Below are 18,534 nucleotides of genomic sequence, written 5' to 3' on the forward strand. Positions count from 1 at the left end.
TCTCTCTCTATCTGTCTCTCTCTGGTCAAAATAAAAATGAATGAATGAATAAATAAAGTTAAATAAATAACTTAAAAAAAAGGTATTACATGTACATGGATCCTTAATTTGGCTTACAGAGGAAGTACCTGGGTTGCTCAGAGATGCTGATTTCCACAATCCATTTATTATCTTGTATATCTTAAATATATACAGTCTTATTAATCTTATTTATCAACTATATAGCAATAAAACTTTAAATATTTTCAAACCTGGGTCCAACCTGAGATAAAAAATATCCTATATCTCTTTAAAGTCCCAAGTGTTGGGATTTTTAGAAACTCCACAGATGATTCTGATAAGCAGCAAAGTTTGAGAATCACTGGAGGTAGGAGGCAGCACTAACAAATCACTCCCATGCTGTCTCAATGCTCCAACTTTGGAAAAACTCTGACTAAAATCAAGAAAAACTGTCTGGCTAAAAAAAAATAGGGAAAAAGACTGAACAAGAGGAAATGAATGTGTCTTCTTTCCTGATATCACTTACATAGGTATCCTTATAGCATTGCTTTGATATATTATCAATATGCTTTTTCATTTAATTGCATGATAGGCATAATACTATACAGGACATTATTAGTCAATCCCCAATTAAAGTTTAGGGAAATAACAATTTTTCTTCAAATTTCTATGTTTCTAGTTAAGTGTACTTAAGACTTACATTTTAGTGACATACACTTTTGTGAATATCACATTTTTGTTTTTCTTTAATTGCTAGGAATATATAAAATTAATTTTTACAGTTCCAATCTTTTTGTAATTTTGGTAGATATATATTCTCAGAGTTCATTATCTTTTTTACAGGATGAAAATGAAACTATCAATTTTATAGATATTTTCAAAAGATCAAACCTATGAAATGATAAATAATATGTAATCTAAGATTATTACATAGGATCAATATTTGTTCACATTACTAAATGAGCTGAAGAAAAAGTATCAGGCAATATAATGTCTCAGTTAGCAGTATACATTCCAGACATTTGGGAGCAGCAGAAACACAGTAAACAACCAGTTTCTGCCAAACAGACTGAGTGATAATATGGAAGTAACAAATTTAATATAGAAGACCTTTCACCTAAATTTTGTTTACTATGGCATAAACCGAAAAACAGAGTATAATTTATAAACTTTTGCTTATTAAAAAACTATGTTCTTAGGGCAACCAGGTGGCATAGTGGTTAAGGCACTGGACTCCCACATGGCCAACTATGGTTTAAATCCTGTAGCTGGAGGTTTAAAAATCATGCCAGGCATGTGTGTGTGCATGCCCAAAAATTCCAGGAAGAGAATGGAAGAGAAGGGATTGCAGAATGGCCATTCCCCCAGGGGGTGATTTCTCATTTTCCCTCTGTCTGTCTCTGGAAATCATACACACCCGATAGCAAAATGACAGCATAAAACTATTGCTATGTTCTCAAATAGGTGGTCATTTTGATTTCATGTGTTCCAATCTTATTTCAAACAAGCAAACACCATTTTTCTCTTAAATAAATGTATACTTCTATGTGTGTTAATTTTCTGAAATGCCAATGAGCAGAAAGTGATCAGGCATGAAAATATGTCTGGAGGGACCAGCAGATAGCATAATGGTTACATCACTGGACTCCGACATAGCTAACTATGGTTTGAGTCCCAGGTCTGGTGGCTTGAAACTCACGCCAGATGCATGTGTGTAAGTGATCAAAATCTTGAGAGGAGAAAGGACTGCAGTATGGCCATCCCCTCCCCCCGGGGGGTGGGTGACTTCCCACCTTCAGTCCCTCTGGCACATATCCTCTAGCAAAATATCTCTCTATAAAGAAAGAAAGAGAGGAAAATCATCTGAAAACATCGTGCCATTCAGACACCACTATTAGGCTTCAAAAAATTCTTGCTTGAAAAACAGAATTAAAGTATGAGTTTATTGTATTGCAAAAAAGAAAGACATCCATTCAGTTTTTCCATAATACATACTGTCTGTGAACTTTCTAAAGGTCTCTCATTTTATTGGGTCATCAGAAAAGTAATGAAACACACACTATTTGGAACTCTCAGGTGTGTTCACTGGGACTTGGAGAAGCCCATCTTTGTCTAATCCTGCACCATCACATTAGTCCCAGATGGCCTTGCTGAAAGGTGAGCTGTTTGTGGCTGGGAGGGATGCTGGAGAGCATGGCTCATAGCCTCTCTAATATGCCTTGGAATTCTCAGGTGTGTTCATTGGGACTTGGAGAAGTTCATCTTTGACCAGACCCCACACTATCAGGACATCTGCCTCAGTAATAGGCCTGGCTGCATTGAGTGGTAGGGACATTGAGCTACAGAGAGACTGTGGCTCATCCCTTGCCACATGCCTCTAAATTCTCAGACTTCAGTGTTTCGTGAAGCACGCATTGCACAACTCCTTCTTTCTTCCTCAATTGAAGCAGCAGCTCAGCCCCAGGTGCACCTGTTTTCTAGAAATTGGGAGGACTGTGTAGGTTGCTGGGTGAACATCAGGGAGGTAGAGCAGAGAGAGATAACTGATCACCTCCTCCTGTTTGTGACTGAACACTCAGAGTAAACTTGAAGAATTTAGAAAGAAATGTATAATTTACCTCATGACTAGAAACCATTACAGAGGCACACAAAAAAAGAAAAACCAAGAAAATATCTCTCCCCCAAGGGAAAACATGAATTCCTCACCATCCAAAGACAATACTATGGAATTCATGGAAAGGTCAGATAAACAATTCAGAATGTTTATAGTGACAAAACTAAATGAGATGCAGGAGAAAGAGACAACAAACCCAAGAAGATGCAAAAGAAAAGAGACAGGGACCAGCAGTTAGCGAAATGGCTATGTCGCTGGACTCCCACGTAGTTGACCGCGATTCACGTCCCGGATCTGGTGGCTTAAAATTCACGCCAGGCGCGTGTGCGTGAGTGCCCAAGATCCCGAGAGGAGAATGGAGGAGAAGGGATTGTGGCGTGGCCATCCCCCCACACCCCTGAGGGTTATTTCTCGCTTTTTATCTCTCTGTCTCTGTCTGTCTGGCAAGCGCATGTGCCCTATAGCAAAAACCTCTTAAAAAAAAAAAAGAGAGAAAAGAGACAATGAGAAGATGAGGAAGCCCTTTCACAATTTGAAAGAATAGACACTATAAAAAAGAATCAAGTGGAATTGTCAGAGATGAAGTCTCTAATACAGGAAATCAAAGCCTCCCTCGAAAGCAGATTAGATCATGCAGAAGAGCAAATCACGAATGTAGAAGACAAAATCTCTGATCTAAATAAACTATCAAAAAGACTGAGAAAAGCATTCAAATAGGCAAAGAAGAGTTGAAAATATCTTTATTTGCCGATGACATGATGTTAATACTTAGAAGACTCAAAGGTTTCCATGAAAAAGAACTTCTCAAAGTAATAAATAAATATGGTAAAGTGGCAGGATACAAAATCAACATCCAAAAATCGATGGCATTTTTATATACGAACAACAAGTTGAACAAGGTAGAACTGAAGTCCCTGTTACCATAGCCACAAAATGTATAAGATATGTAGGGACAGGGACCAGCAGTTAGCATAATAGCTATGTCACTGGACTCCCATGTAGTCGACTGCAGTTCGTGTCCCAGAACCGGTGGCTTAAATTCACAACGGGTGCATATCCAAGATCCCAAGAGGAGAATGGAGGAGAAGGGATTGTGGCGTGGCCATCCCCCCTGGGGGGGGGGGGGATTTCTTGCTTTCTATCTTTCTGTCTCTGCCCTATAGCAAAAACTTCTTAAAAAAAAAAAGATATGTAGGGATAAATCTAACTAAAGAAGTCAAAGACGTTTATAAGGAAACTACAAAAATCATAAAAAAAAAAAAAGGGAAATGACACAAAAAAGTAAGACATCCCATGTTCCTGGATGGGAAGAATTAATATAATAAAAATGCCAATTCTACCCAAATTAATCTATATATTTAGTGCAATTGCAATCAAATTATCAGAGACATTCTTTACAGATCTAGAAAAGACAATCATAGAATTTGTCTGGAACCATAAAGGACCCCAGATTGCCAAAGCAATCCTGTGCAAGAAGAGTGGAGTGGGTGGCATCTCACTCCCTGACCCCAAAATATATTATAAAACTGTGAAAATCAGAACAGCATGGTATTGGCACAAAAACAGACAAGTGGACCAATGATATAGAAGAGAGACTCCAGAAATCAACCTCAAAACATACAGCCAACTGATTTTTGACAAAGGATATCAGTCAATCCAGTGGGAAAAGGAAAACCTCTTTAGCAAATGGTGCTGAAAAAAATGAGTATCTGCAAGCAGTAAGATGAAATTGGATAACCCCATCTTTCACCATCAACGAAAATCAATTGAAAATGGATTAAAGAGCTACACCTAAGACCTCAAACTATAAAACTACTGGTGGAAAACACTGAGGAAACTTTGGGATACATTGGGGGAGGAAAACACTTTTTTTTTTTGAAACACTTTTTTTTGAGAGAAGTTTTTGCTACAGGGTGCGTGCACTCGCCAGAGAGACAGAGAGAGATAGAAAGCAAGAAATCACTCCCCAGGGGAGATGGCCATGTTGCAATCCCTTCTCCTCCATTTTCCTCTCTGGATCTTGGGCATGCACACTCCTGGTGTGAATTTAAGCCACCGGGTCTGGGACTCGAACCACAGTCAACTACATGGGAGTCCAGCCACATAGCCATTACACCAACTGCTGGCCCCGGCAAATACGGTTTAATTAAATAAGATCCCCCCAAAGTCACCAAGTCTAGGACTTAAACTGCGGTTGGCTTTAATCACCATGACACCTGCTGGCCCCCATTTTAAGTTTTATTTCATAGTATGATTTTTGTTACTTGCATGCAGTCATTGTACTGTATTTTATATTACCGATTTGGAGTAGAATTATGATGCAGTCTAATTATTTCCATTTTAAATACTATAAAATAATTTCTATTATTTTCCTGCAGAACTGACGACTTTTAGGAATAGATTACTGACATTAGGTGAGAAACACTTGTGTTACTAACCTTTTGAGGTTACAAAATCCACAGAAAGTGATGGGGATAAAAAAGAGATAGTCATACATAAGATAATGTATTTTACAGCAACGTGTGTTTGAAGTTGACTTCAGTATCCCAAATATGATCTCAAAAATTAACAAGTACATTAACTGTGGCAAAATGTGAACCAAAAAGTCAGTATGGCTGACAGCTACATATCATGTGACACTGGGAAAATCACCTATTTCCTCAAATCCTACATTTTAAATCTTTCTTATAAAATGGAAATACCTTACCAAACCCTTCCCACACTACCAGGATAGAGGTATCATTAGCCTATCACTAGATGATCAATGAGAATGACAGACTAGGATTTAGAAATTTCAGACTCTTGGGACCAGCAGATGGCGTAATGGACTCCCATGTAGTTGATGGTGGTTTGAGTCCCAGAACCGATGGCTTAAACTCACTCTGGATGCAGGTGCGAAAGTGCCCAAGGAGAATGAAGGAGAAGGGATTGTGGCATGGCCATTCCCCCTGGGGGGGTGATTTTTCGCTCTCTGTCTTTAAAAAGAAAAGAAACTTTAGACTCTGAAAACAACGCAAGGAGACTGAACAAATGGGAGTGTTTGTAGAGAGCAGTATAGATAGATCTCGGGTGTGACAGAGTATTTACCACAGACCACACCTTCAAGACTCCTCTCCTAAGAAGTATCACCTCACTTACCCTTCTCAGCCTAACTCACCTCTCCCTTCTGAAAGCTCCTACCAACCTTCCAATAACAATCAGTCGTTGATAGCTTGAAAAGGCAGTACCACTCAAATTTTGTTCACGCCAGATAGTGGGTAAAAAAACTGCATGGACCGGGTAAAGCTAAGATCTTCCCCTTTATAAGACTCCTCCTGCCTTTGCTCTGAAGAGCTAGTGAGAGCCTTCGGGTCATAACAGTGTTCTTTCAGGTAGAGTTCCCATTCATAGGGCGTCTTCCTTGAAATTTCAAACAGAACCATTATCCAGTGTCTTCATCTCCTTCAGAGAACTCAGAGACTCAGGAAACTAAATTTTGAATAAACGTCCGTAAACCCGAAAACGGATCAAATGCAGAAATGTCACTTGCTGAACAGACACCAAGAAACTTCACAAACACATCTGCCAAGTAAGACTCGGTTGGCTCACACTTTACAGTGACTTTTCTGGCAATTTGAGACATTTACCTAATACTCTTAATGTGCTCACGTTACAGATACGTAAGCGGAACATCTTAGGTTAGTAACAGAACCCTCCGGTGGGAAAGCTACAACCGACCGCCCACGCTTTCGCCGTCTCGCCCACGTAAGCCCCCTCCTTGTCGCCATCTTGGACCCGACCACCCCGGGCGCAGAGCTGCACGAAGCAGGTTTTCTCTCACCTGAAAATACACGCCTAGCCTTCCTGCACTGCACCGGCATCTCACAAAGCAATTACTGAACCCACTGCCTGAGATGCGAATTCCCCAACCCAGAACCTGCGGATCTTTATGCTAAGGTCATTCTCCCAGACGCTCTCCGGTCCGGGACGGGACTCGTACCTGCAGGTCAGGTCCTGCCAGCCTGAGAACCACTAACGTGTCTGCTCCCGTCAATGGACGCAAGTATCGCTCTCTAGAGTGTCCCGAGGCCCCGGCGCTCCTCTTCCACCCTGCGCCAACATTCGGGGGCACACAATCCACCCCAAAGCTTGGCAGCGTCCTGACAGCGGCGGCGGTGTAACGAATAGCCGACTCAAGATGGCGGGGGTGGGCGGGGCAGCACATGCGCAGAAGGAACACGGAAGAGGCGGCTCAGGGTTCTGTGCCGGTTACGTAACTGGAGGGATAGACTACATTTCCCACAAGGCTCTGCGCCAATCCCTTAGCAACCAGCAGGAAAACTTACCTTTATTTCCGGGGAATGAATCCTTTTGCGGGTAAACCAGGGCCTGATGGGTCAGAGACGATTTCTACACACTTCACAGCCGTGAGTTAGTCTGCTTCTTCATTAAACACTGGTTTGAAAACTTGACACACAGTAAGAGGAATGTAGAAGTTTGTATATAGGCTAATTAGTTGATTTTAATTATTAGCCTTGAGGTTTTTTAGTTCAGTTAGAATTACTGCGGTTGTGGAACCCACAACTATATTTTATAAATGTGTTTTAAAGCATGAAAAATCACGTCTATATTTTATTTTAAACGTATTGACAAGAAGTCAATACTTAGATTGGATTTAAAAGACGTTTGTTTGGGTCTACCAGATGGCATAATGGTTATGTTGTAGTGGACCCTGGTTTGAGTTCTGGACCTCACAGCTTAAAACTCACGCAAGGGATGTGTGTATGCGTGCCCAAAATCCCTAGAGGAGAATGGAGTAGAAGGGATTGCGACATATCCACCCCTAGGTAGGGAAATATTTCAATTTGGTCTTTGCCTTATCTCCGGATGGTAGTGGTTCAACTTGGGTCCCTGTTTGGCAAGCATGGCTGCAACAATACCAGTACTGGCCCACCATAGTTCCTTTCTCTGCAGGAGTCAGCTGGTTGTGTCTGTTTTTATTGTTTACTTATTTTTTTCTCCTTTGTGTCAGATGTGCCTGATTTGTGCTTCTGCTTTCCTCATTTCTGCCACAAACTAGGTGAGGAGTTTCACACAAAGATTTCTCAGAGCTCCTGTTCCTTTTCACGCAGAAATTCTGGGATCAGGTCATCCAGGTAGGTGAGGACTGAGTGTGGGAGAGTGGGTGGGGTGAAGTTGGGGGTGGGTGGACATGGGTATGAGAGGCTTGACTTATGTTATACATAATTTTAATCAGGATTTCCCACTTCATGTTTTGTTTGTTGTTTCTTTTTTTTGGCTAATGATTTATTACTTGCCATTTACATGTATTTTAAACTATGGAAATGATGTTAGACAAAAAGCAAATTTGATTTATATTCAAATTCAAAATGGGTCTCAAAGTACTGGAGACAACTCATAACATCAATAATGCACTGGCACAGGAACTGCTAATGACCTTACAGTTCAGTGGTGGTTCAAGAAGTTTTGCAAAGGAGATGAGAACCTTGAAGATGAGGAGTGTAGTGGCCGGCCATCTGAAGTTGACAATGACCAGCTGAGCACTGATCCTCTTACAATAACACAAGAACTTGCCGAAGGACTTAATGTTGACCATTGTACAGTCATTCAGCATTTGAAGCAATCTGGAAAGGTGAAGGGACTTAAGTAGGTGGCGTGGTGCTTAAAGTACCTGGACTCCCACATGGCCAACCGTGGTTCAGGTCTTGGAACTGGTGGCTTGCTTTCTCACTTTTCTTCTCTCTCTCTCTCTTTCGCTCTGGTGATCACATATGTCCTGTAGCAAAATTAAAAAAAAAAAAACTAATAATAATAAATAAAATTAAGTAAATATTTTTTTAAAATGGGAAAGGTGAAGAAGCTCAATAAGTTGACCGAAAATTTTTAAAAAGTGCCTTCCTCTTATTCCGTGCAATAATGTGCAACTATTTCTCTATTAAATTGTGATGTAATATGAAAAGTGGATTTAAATGACAATTGGCAACAACCAGCTCAGTGGCTGGATGGAGAAGCTCCAGGTATTTCCCAAAGCCAAACTTGCACCAAAGAAAGGTCATAGTCACTGTTTGATGGGGTCTGGTCCACTCTATGACTTTCTGAATCCTGGTGAAATCATTACATCTAAGAAGTATGCTCAGCCAATCGGGACCAGCAGTTGGCATAATGGCTATGTTGCTGGACTCCCATGTAGTCGTGGTTTGAGTCATGGTCTCGGTGGCTTAAACTTATGCTGAGTGTGTGTGCGTGCGTGCCTAAGATCCTAAGAGGAGAATGGAAGAAAAGGGATTGCGGCGTGCCTATCCCCCCTGGGAGGGGATTTCTAGCTTTCTGTCTCTCTCTATCTTTCTGGTGAGCACATGTACCCTATAGCAAAAACCTCTCAAAAAAATAAAAAAAGAAGTATGCTCAGCCACTCAATGAGATGTACCAAAAACTACACCACCTGCAGCTGGCATTGGTCAACAGAAAGGGCCCAATTTTTCTCACAACAATATCCTATTGCACGTTGCACAATGAACACTTCAAAAATTTAACAAATTGGGCACTGAAGTTTTGCCTCAGAGCATCTTGACACGTTTTGCTGAGAAAACACTTCTACAACCAGCAGGATGCAGAATATGCTAAGAGTTCATTGACTCCTAAAGCACAAATTTTTACTCTATAGGAATAAACAAACTTATTTCTCATTGACAGAACTATGCTGATTGTATTGGTTCCTGTTTTGATGGCTAAATATGTGTTTGAGCCTAGTTATAACAATTTAAAATTCATGGTCCAAAACTGCAATTGCTTTTGTATCAACCTAATATTTAGTTTGATTCTGATATGAGAAAATAAGTTTGCAGGCTTTCACCATTAAGTATGTTGTTAGTTGTGGATTTTTCATATGCCTTTTTTTGAGTCTGAGGTGTTCACTGCTTACTTTGTTGAATGTTTTCTTCATGAAAAGATAGTGAATTTTATGATACTCCATACATCTATTTTTTAAAGAATTATTTTATTTAACTTTATTTATTTACTTAAATTTGACCAGAGAGGGGCTGAGAGAGAGAAAAGAGAAAGCAGTCTACCAGGTTTGTATTCAAACTGTGGTCAGCTATGTGAGAGTCCAGCACCCCCTACCACCATGCCACCTGCTGGCCCTCATATATCTATTGAGATGGTCATGTGGTTTTGTTTATTTTGTAATGAAAAGTTGATGATATGAAATGATTTTTGGCTATTAGCCAAAATTTCTGGAATGAGTTCAACTTGATCTTGGGATATAATTATTTGTAGATGTTGCTGGATTGTGCTTATTTGTAGTTTGTTCAAGATTTCTGTACTTATAGTCCCAATATATTTTGTTCTGAATTTTTGTTTTCTTTTGATGTCTTGGTATGGTTTTGCTTCTGTACTACTGGGCCTCATAGAATGTATTTGGAAGTGTCTCTACAACTTTTACTTTTGAAGAGTCTGGGAAGAATTGATACTAAATATTTTCCAAATGTTTGGTAGAATTCACCAATGTAGTTTCTGGATATGGGCTTTCCTGTGTGTAGTTACTTTTTATTACTACTTCCATATCTTCATTTGTTATAAGCCTATTCAGTTTATTTATTATTTCTTGCATCATTTGCAATTTTGTGTTTCTAGAAATTTGTCCATTTCTTTAAAATGATCTCATATATTGACATGCCATTATTCATGTTATTTTTCTTTAAATAGTTTTTCATTTTTGTAAGTTAGTTACTGAAGTCCCCTTTATTTTTATTGAGAGGTTTTTGCTATAGGGTGCGTGCGCTCGCCAGAAAGACAGAGAGACAGAAAGCAAGGAATCACCCTCCCAAGGGGATGGCCACACTGCGTTCCCTTCTCCTCCATTCTCCTCTCGGCCTATTGGTAATTTTGAACTGTATTGTTTAATTTTTTTATATTTGAGTTTCCCTAATTTTTTGAGTTATTAACTTCCATTAGGCCCAGACCAAGGAAATATTTGCAAAATAGATATATGAAAATGACTTACTAGAAGAGAGTAGAAGTCAGCACTGAGAAAACATACACTTTGATTCTATTTATTTTTTTTAGTAGAGAATTTTGGTATAGGGATCATGCACTCATCAGAGAAAGAGAGAGAGAGAGACAGAAGGCAAGAAATTACCCCCAGAGGGGATGGCATGCTACAGTCCCTTCTCCATTCTCCTCTTGAGATTTTGGACATGCAAGCACATGCACTTGGCATGAGTTTCAAGCCACTGGGTCCAGGACTCGAACTGCAATGGGACCACATTGGAGTCCAGTGATGTAACCATTACACCATCTGCTGGTCTCCACATACTTTGACTTTTAAAATGAGTAAGCTTCTGATCAAAAAGGTCATGAATAAAGACATGTTGGGACAGTCTGTGGCCTGGTGGTTAAGGCAGCCAGATCCTATGTGGCCAACTGTGTGGTTCTAGTTCTGGACCATATTGCTTGAGAATTATGCTGTGTGTGTGTGTGCATGTGTACAAAATCCTAACAGGAGAGAGAAATGGAGGAGAAAGGTTTGTGTCATGACCATCCTCCATGGGGGGGGTTCTGTGCTGCCTTTCTTTATCTTTCTTCAACAAGTGCATGCATCCTCTGGAAAATCATAGCAAAATGCTTTAAATACAATTAATTTAACAGAGCTTATTTTAGCAAATAATGATTCATTAATAGGACAGCACTCAAAACTGTGGCTTCTACTTCCCAGCAGCCTGAGAAGGGTACTGAACAGGAAGGTAAAGTGAAAACATTTCTTGATTGCTCATAATAAGGCATTTGTTTCCTTGGGTGTGGTCCTTAGTAATATAATTGATTAGCTGGCTGGCTCTTCTTGACTGGCAGGTTTGTTTGTTTGTTTGCTTGTAACGTTTTAATTTTTAAAAGTTTTCTTAAGTCAACGAGAAAGAAAATAAAATTATTATGGCATTTTAAATTAATCAGCCTTGAGAGAAATGTGGATGTAAGACTTTAGCCATGCATGTAAGACTAGCCACATGTAATGACCATTAGGGGCTCAAAAGAACTGATTCAGGGACCAGCAGTTAGCGTAATGACTATGTCGCTGAACTCCCATGTAGTCAATCGTGGTTTGAGTCTCGGACCCGGTGGCTTAAACTCACACCAGGCCCAAGATCCCGAGAGGAGAATGGAGGAGAAGGGATTCAACGTGGCCATCCCCCCGGGGGTGATTTCTTCCTTTCTGTCTCTCTGTCTCTCTCTGTCTTTCTGGTGAGCGCATGCACCCTATAGCAAAAACCTCCAAAAACAAAAAAGAGCTGATTCGGGTAAGCTGGGCTATGGCACAAAAAATTGTACTCACAGAAACTCAGCCTTGAAGCAATGTACAGATACTAAAATTTTATGCTAAAGTTATCAAAAATTATAATAATATGAATCACATAATGATGTGGAAAAAAATTCTGTAACTTAATTCTTGTCACTTTTCTCTTTCCGCTTCTTTCTCTTTCTTGTAATAAAAATAACAAAAGACAGGGACCAGCAGTTAGCATAATGGCTATGTCGCTGGACTCCCATGTCGTCGACTGTGGTTCGCGTCCCAGACCTGGTGGCTTAAAACTCGCGCCGGGCATGTGTGGGTGCGTGCCCAAGATCCCGAGAGGAGAATGGAGGAGAAGGGATTGTGGCGTGGCCATCCCCTCAGGGGATGATTTCTCGCTTTCTGTCTCTCTGTCTCTCTCTTGTCTGTCTGGCGAGCGCACACGCCCTATAGCAAAACCTCTGAAAAAAAAACAACTCCCCATTTTGCTGCATTAGGTACAGGCTTCTGAAGCTATTGTTCCTGGCTAGCTACCCTGGAGTTGGGACTTGAATAAACTTGTTTATGTTATTGTTTAACAAGCACTATTTCAGGTTGGCATCTGTTCAAGAATGCCTTCCAAGTTAAGTTGCCATTTGCTTATTTACGGACTAGGTGTACAAACAGCCTCAGACTATTGACAGCCTTATTTTCTTTAACAAGATTTTGCCAGTTTTGTTCTCAGAGGAATTTCCACTTGTGGTTTCTTTGTTGTCTCATCCAAATGCTCTTCTTGGGTGCCTGGGTACTCCCATGTCTATGTTCTCAGGAGCAGTGACTACATTCTCCATCTCTGGACTTGCTCCTACTCTTTCCAGTTCTTTCCTCTAGATAAAAAGGACTCATAACAAGTCCTCTGCCCAGGAAGAGCCTCTTTGCAGTGGGGTACTATGAATGTAAACACACTCTTACAGGCACAGCCAGTGGATTGGGTTGGGATCAGAACACAGGACATCATAGGACAGGGGTGATGGCTCCCATAGCTTGGGTTCAGAGGCCTCCCTGAGTCTGATTGCAAAGAGGAGGACCAAGGAGCTCCAGGGCCAACCCGAGGATAGAAGAATGAGTCAGGGAGGGGGCTCAGGAGAGGACTGAAGGTTGCAGAATCCCAGGTCCTAGGGATGGTGTGTGGGGGGACCCTGCACTGCTCTCAAGGAGCAAAAATCTACCCCCCTTAGTGGGGACTTTATGAGGATATGCTGTCCTCCACACCTGGGATCCATTGTAGATGTCACAGTCCCCACACCCCTGTTACCCTGAGATGCTCCAAGGCTAGTCACTTCTCTGTCAGGTCTGAGATCCACTCATATATTTCCAGGTAAAAGTGCTCTGAGCCTGGTCCCTGCTCTTCAAGTCTGTGTATCCTCTTGGGTTCACTCCAGTGTGTTGAGCCCAGTCACTCTGGGCTGCTTCTGCTGGAAGTTAAAGATGTCACAAACTTGGAACTAAGTGTCCTTTGAGTCCAGCAGGCACAGCTGATCCTGGAGGCTCAAGGGCCTCAGTAAAGGTGAATGGGGCAGTGAGTGGATGAGGAGCTTCTGTGGCTCTGGTCTTTACAATTTTGTTTTTGTTTTTGTTTTTAAATGGACTAGAATGTGATGTGCCAGATTTGCCCCTGTGGAATGTAAAATTTCACTCTGAGGACCACAGACTGTAGTTCCCATTTCTATTCCTTGTCATCCTGAGGCCAAAGACACAGTATGGAGTCAGCTCCCGGGACTTCATGGGCTCACCAGAAAGGGAGGAGGCCTGGGGTATTGCTTTAAAAAACAAAAGTACTGCTTGTATATATATAAATTTCTCCCTTCTTCTTTATACTTAATTTGTTCTATTTTATACTTGAGATGATTCATAAACTCAAATACCTTTGAGACAAATGTGAATGATATCTCATAATTTCTTATTAATTTCTAAATACATTGAAAGTTCCTACTTGTCCCAAGGCTGCATGAAAAAAATACATTTGAAAAATGTGACATATTTTAATCTAGGCTTTAAATTTCCGTTTCTGAATATTTAATGCAAGTATGGATGATGAAGCATGTCAAAACTTTTTGGGAGGGACTAGCAGATGGCATAATGGTTAAGTTTCTGGACTCCCATGTAGTCAACCATGGTTTGAGTCCTGGACCTGGCAACTCAAAACTCACACCGTGTGAGTGCATGCCCAAAGTCCTGAGAGGCAGGCCCAAGATCCCGAGAGGAGAATGGAGGAGAAGGGATTGCGGCGTGACCATCCCCCCTGGGGGTGATTTCTCACTTTCTATCTCTCTGTCTCTGTCTTTCTGGTGAGCACACACACACCCTATAGCAAAAATCTCTCAATGTGAGATATGTGACACTTGGTTTTACCTAACGAAATGTTAGTTTTTGGATATTTTTAGAAACATCTAATGGAGATGTCTGTTCTTTCATATAAACATTAAGAAAACACAGTAAAACTAGATTTTTAAATTTCAACAGCCTCATTTATACTCTTCATAAATTTTAGGACCAGCCATGGTAACAAAGTGATAATAATGCTGCTCAAGTGATGCTGTACTTATATTAAAGATCACAGATTTGGTTCCTGGGTCTACCTGTCTATAATAGTTTAATGTGCTGTGATCCTGGCTGGCTGGGAGAGGATTGTGGCATGAGGACCTGTTGAAGGTATTTCTCTCTCTCTCTCTTTCATGCTCATAAAAAATAACTTTTAAAAATAAAATATAAATTTTAATGTGAAATATGTGAGTGAATATTTCTTTTTCTTTGTCTCCTAGAAACTCTCGAGTTCATGCTGTCTGGATTTTGGCAAAAGCAAATTCCAAGTACTCTGGCTGCTGAAATCTTTTTGAATATTATGTCTAAGAGGACACCTACTGGTTTTCCCATAACTAATATGATTTTCTCAAAATTTTAAGTTAAAAATTTTAAATGTATTGTTTCAAATGGATATGTTTTGGAAGACAAGTTTCTCTTAGGCAAGGGGACAAAAAGAAACCTTGGGTTCACATGAAAAAGGGGAGGATTGCCAAGCACAGTGAGCCAGCTGGTGTGCTGTGCAACAACGGCCCCTTCAAGCTCAAGTCCTCTCTCTAACTTGCACCTGTTCCCCAACTCAAAGTTCCAGCTGATGATGATAGACTGCTGCACCTTAGTGTGCTCCATGATCATGTGCATGGTCACTAAGGCTTTGACCTCAGTAGCTTTACCCTGACTGCCTCACCAAGTAGAGCAAGGCCATAGACGTCATGCATACCTAGTGCATGGGGATAATTGGACACAGATTAAAAAACAGTGCTGTACACCATTTGGGGTTAAGGAATCCAGATATATGATCCACATTTAGTTTTCTCTTGGCAACCTCTCTCTTTGGAGATAATGTGCCTGGGTAAGTGATTCAGCCTCCTGCCACCCTGCTCCATCAAATTTATGTTCATGTTTATGCATAGGGTGTGTTTGGGGAGTCTCAAAATCAACTGAAGTGATTCCTCCTGGGCCTACATGGAATATGCATCATTTAAAAGAGCCCTATAAGGTGGGCGTCTCCCCTTCCATCCGGCTGGCAAGTGGGGAGTCACTGGGTGGGCAGGGTTGCCTTGCTGCTCCTTGGCATGGCCTCTGCCACCAGACAACCTTGCCAAGCAGGCCCAAGGTCTAGAGTTCGGAGATGAACATGTCCAAGGGAGATGTGAGTTGGATAGGCCACAGACTAACCTATCTCTGAAGCAGGACCCCAGGCCAGGCCTGCCCCATCCTCAACCTAGCATGCATCTGTCGGTGTGCTGAATGCTGCTGGCAGCTGGCTGCACCCTGGCTCTGGTGCTGGTGATCTAGGGCAGCAGGTGCTGGAGTGCTAGGAGGTGCTGATGGCCCACAGAGCCCCTGGTGGGCCATGTGGCCTGAGCAGGAGGATCTGGTGATGGTAAGCGCTGACCACTTGGAGTACCATGCAGCTCATCTTTGTGGGTGGCGTGCTCCCCAGCTGCACTTGGATATGCTGGACGCCCACTCTGAGGTGTGCTGGGGTGAGGAGACCCGCATCATCCCCCTGGGTGCTGACCATGCACCAAGCTTGGTCTAAGTCTGGCCTGGAGAAGCTGCAGATGAACAAGGCAGGCATGCCCAATGAGGTGCTGGACACCACCATGCAGGCCTTCATTCTAGAAGTGATTGCCAAGCACAGTGAGCCAGCTGGTGTGCTGTGCAACAACGGCCCCTTCAAGCTCAAGTCCTCTCTCTAACTTGCACCTGTTCCCCAACTCAAAGTTCCAGCTGATGATGATAGACTGCTGCACCTTAGTGTGCTCCATGATCATGTGCATGGTCACCAAGGCTTTGACCTCAGTAGCTTTACCCTGACTGCCTCACCAAATAGAGCAAGGTCATAGACATCATGCATACCTAGTGCACGGGCAGGGACAAATGTTTACCCATGTACTATAAGCAGCTGGTGCTGCACCCCAACGTCCCTCAAGTTCATATTAAACTTCTTGGGCATCCTGGAACAAGGTGGTTCTGCACTAGAAGGAACTCATGGGCAAGCCTGTGGAGTCTCCCTGTCCAAAATCATGTGGTCCACAGACCAGGTCATCAAACCTGTGAACCTGGAAGCACTCTCCAAGTGGACTGTCCATATCTCTGAGGAAGTGGTGTGGGACATGCCCAGATAGCCCCCATGCTGGCTTGCCTGGGATATGACCTGTAGGGAGCACCTGGATCTGATCAATGGTGACTTTTAAACACATGCAGAAACTTGGTTCTTTGGGCTGTTCTTGTAAGGCAAGTTTAACTACGAATATACCTTCTGCCACTGTGTCAAAACTACAAGGCAGTATCAGTTAAAGGAAACTATGTGTTAGCCAGAGAAGGCCTGAGAAGATAAGAAAGTTAGTATAGGACTGCAAGGCACCAGAGTTCTCACATCTTTAGCTGATTAACATCTGAAAACCACCAGCTTTACATTCTGCTTCCCCTTCCTCCCTTTTCTTCCTATAAAATAATAAACCTGAGAATGGCTTGGGGCCAAGGTTGCCTCCATCAGAGGAGTCTGGTTCACCAGATCCTTACTTTTCTCTACGTGTGTATCTTTGTATGTTTGTTTATAATACATGGCTGCTCCCACTCAGAACATGTTGTGACCAGCCATGCCAGTCACAGCAATGACCCATATGCAAACCCACTCAAGTTTGGAAACTGATCCCATTGTTGTCAACAACACTCACCGGGTCTTGAAAAGGGACTATAAAACACAAACTGTTCTGAAGTGATACTTTTAAGTAAGCTAGAACAGCACTTCCTCCCACTTTGGAAGCTCGTGATTTCCACACCTCTGCAAATGGCTTTGCTGCCAAGAAGTGGAATTCTAGTGGAAGTTGGACCTTTAATCCAAGTATATTGCTTGCTATTAATCATCAAAACATGACTGTACATGAGGAATGTACTTGCATATGTATGCAGAAGCTAAGACATTGAAAAAGGACCTGGGGTGATCGGCAGGTGGTGTGGTGGTTAAGGGTGCTGGACTCCCATATGGCTGACCACAGTTCAAGTCCTGGACCTAGCAGCTTGCTTTCTCACTTTCTCTCTTGTGGAGAGTAGCCAATTTGAAAACATGTGATTAAAACATGTGGCCTGAAGACACAGGCAGATAGGCGCTTCTATAAGCTACTCTAGCAGGGCTATTGAAAAGCATCTGCAGGGACCAGCAGTTAGCATAATGCCTATGTCGCTGGACTCCCATGTAGTCGACCGCGGTTCGTGTCCGGACCCAGTGGCTTAAAACTCACACCGGGCGCATGTGCGTGCGTGCCCACGCTCCCGAGAGGAGAATGGAGGAGCAGGGATTGTGGCGTGATCATCCTCCCTGGGGGGGGATTTCTTACTTTCTGTTTCTGTCTCCATCTCTCTGGTGAGCACATGTGCCCTATAACAAAAATCTCTCTCTCTAAAAAAAAGAAAGGAAAAAAAATGATAAAAATCCCCTGTGTAGGGGCCAACAGGTGGCATAGTGGCGAAGGCTCTGGACTCCCACATGGCTGACTGCAGCTCAAGTCCTGAATCCAGCCACTTGAAACTGATGCTGGGTGTACTTATGTGCATGCCAAAAATACAAGGAGGAGAACGAAGGAAAAGGGATTGTGGTCTGGCCGTGATTGAGGTGATTTCTCACTTTCCCTCTCATTGTCTCTCTGGAGTGCACATGCAACCTATGGAAACTAAAAGATCGCCTTCAGAAAACTGTAGCTACCCAATGCATTGTGTCTACGATGTTAAAACGTGCATTAGACACAAATACAAAACCATGAAACAAGCCACCATTCTTCAACAATTTGAGTGAAGATAATGCCTAAGGAACAACATGGATGACTTGCAAAGGATGGACTCTTTACTTTAAGCACTATTAAAAAAAAAGGAGCACAAATGGGTAAGTGTGTTCAGTTATATACACTGAATAGAACCTTTGGCACTAGGAATCAGAGCATTTTGTCATATAGCATTAACACATATTATAAAAGTGCGTAGTGTCAAAGGAATAGAACCACCAGCATTCAAAGCAGCTTTGTCAACTAGGCAATTAAACACTCTACAGCATGTCTCTGTTGTCCATCAT

General features: G+C 42.0%; 2 protein-coding genes and 2 pseudogenes across 5 annotated transcripts in view; 2 read left to right on the forward strand and 2 right to left on the reverse strand.

Annotated features, from left to right (window-relative positions):
• LOC102497521 (zinc finger protein 629) overlaps window positions 1-6,789 on the reverse strand; it is a 70,936-nt gene extending 64,147 nt beyond the window's left edge. The window contains exon 1 of the mRNA XM_006164211.3: window positions 6,594-6,789. The gene's annotated coding sequence lies outside the window, so the exon portion shown is untranslated. The remainder of the gene's footprint in view (window positions 1-6,593) is intronic.
• Window positions 6,790-6,929: 140 nt separating this feature from the next.
• LOC114005252 (histone-lysine N-methyltransferase SETMAR-like) lies at window positions 6,930-15,224 on the forward strand. 4 transcript variants are annotated; one of them, XR_003547131.1, is made up of 4 exons: window positions 6,930-7,020; window positions 7,626-7,749; window positions 14,431-14,591; window positions 14,702-15,224. XR_003547131.1 is itself a non-coding variant. In XM_027766584.1 (3 exons), exons 1-3 carry the CDS (start codon window positions 6,955-6,957, stop codon window positions 14,839-14,841), a joined length of 282 nt encoding a protein of 93 aa, XP_027622385.1. In that variant the 5' UTR covers window positions 6,930-6,954; the 3' UTR covers window positions 14,842-15,224. The 4 variants fall into 4 exon arrangements, 2 of the variants coding, with proteins under 2 accessions (XP_027622385.1, XP_027622384.1); XR_003547130.1 differs by having other exon boundaries at window positions 7,674-7,749; XM_027766584.1 differs by lacking the exon at window positions 14,431-14,591 and having other exon boundaries at window positions 7,674-7,749.
• A 465-nt stretch (window positions 15,225-15,689) lies between these two features.
• LOC102498324 (protein-tyrosine sulfotransferase 2-like) lies at window positions 15,690-17,242 on the forward strand (annotated as a pseudogene).
• A 1,120-nt stretch (window positions 17,243-18,362) lies between these two features.
• Window positions 18,363-18,534, reverse strand: part of LOC102469694 (mortality factor 4-like protein 1 pseudogene) — a 1,536-nt pseudogene continuing 1,364 nt past the window's right edge.

The sequence above is a fragment of the Tupaia chinensis genome, unplaced genomic scaffold (assembly GCF_000334495.1).
Source record: "Tupaia chinensis unplaced genomic scaffold, TupChi_1.0 Scaffold143594_1, whole genome shotgun sequence".
Lineage (NCBI taxonomy): Eukaryota > Metazoa > Chordata > Mammalia > Scandentia > Tupaiidae > Tupaia > Tupaia belangeri.

Bases quoted from the DNA above. Each gene is read 5' to 3' on its own strand.
- LOC114005252 (XM_027766583.1), top strand. From the start codon at position 6,955: ATGAATCCTTTTGCGGGTAAACCAGGGCCTGATGGGTCAGAGACGATT. The intron at 7,021-7,673 runs GTGAGTTAGTCT...GCCACAAACTAG, and splicing joins TTTCTACACACTTCACAGCC to GTGAGGAGTTTCACACAAAG. The intron at 7,750-8,037 runs GTAGGTGAGGAC...GCACTGGCACAG, and splicing joins TCTGGGATCAGGTCATCCAG to GAACTGCTAATGACCTTACA.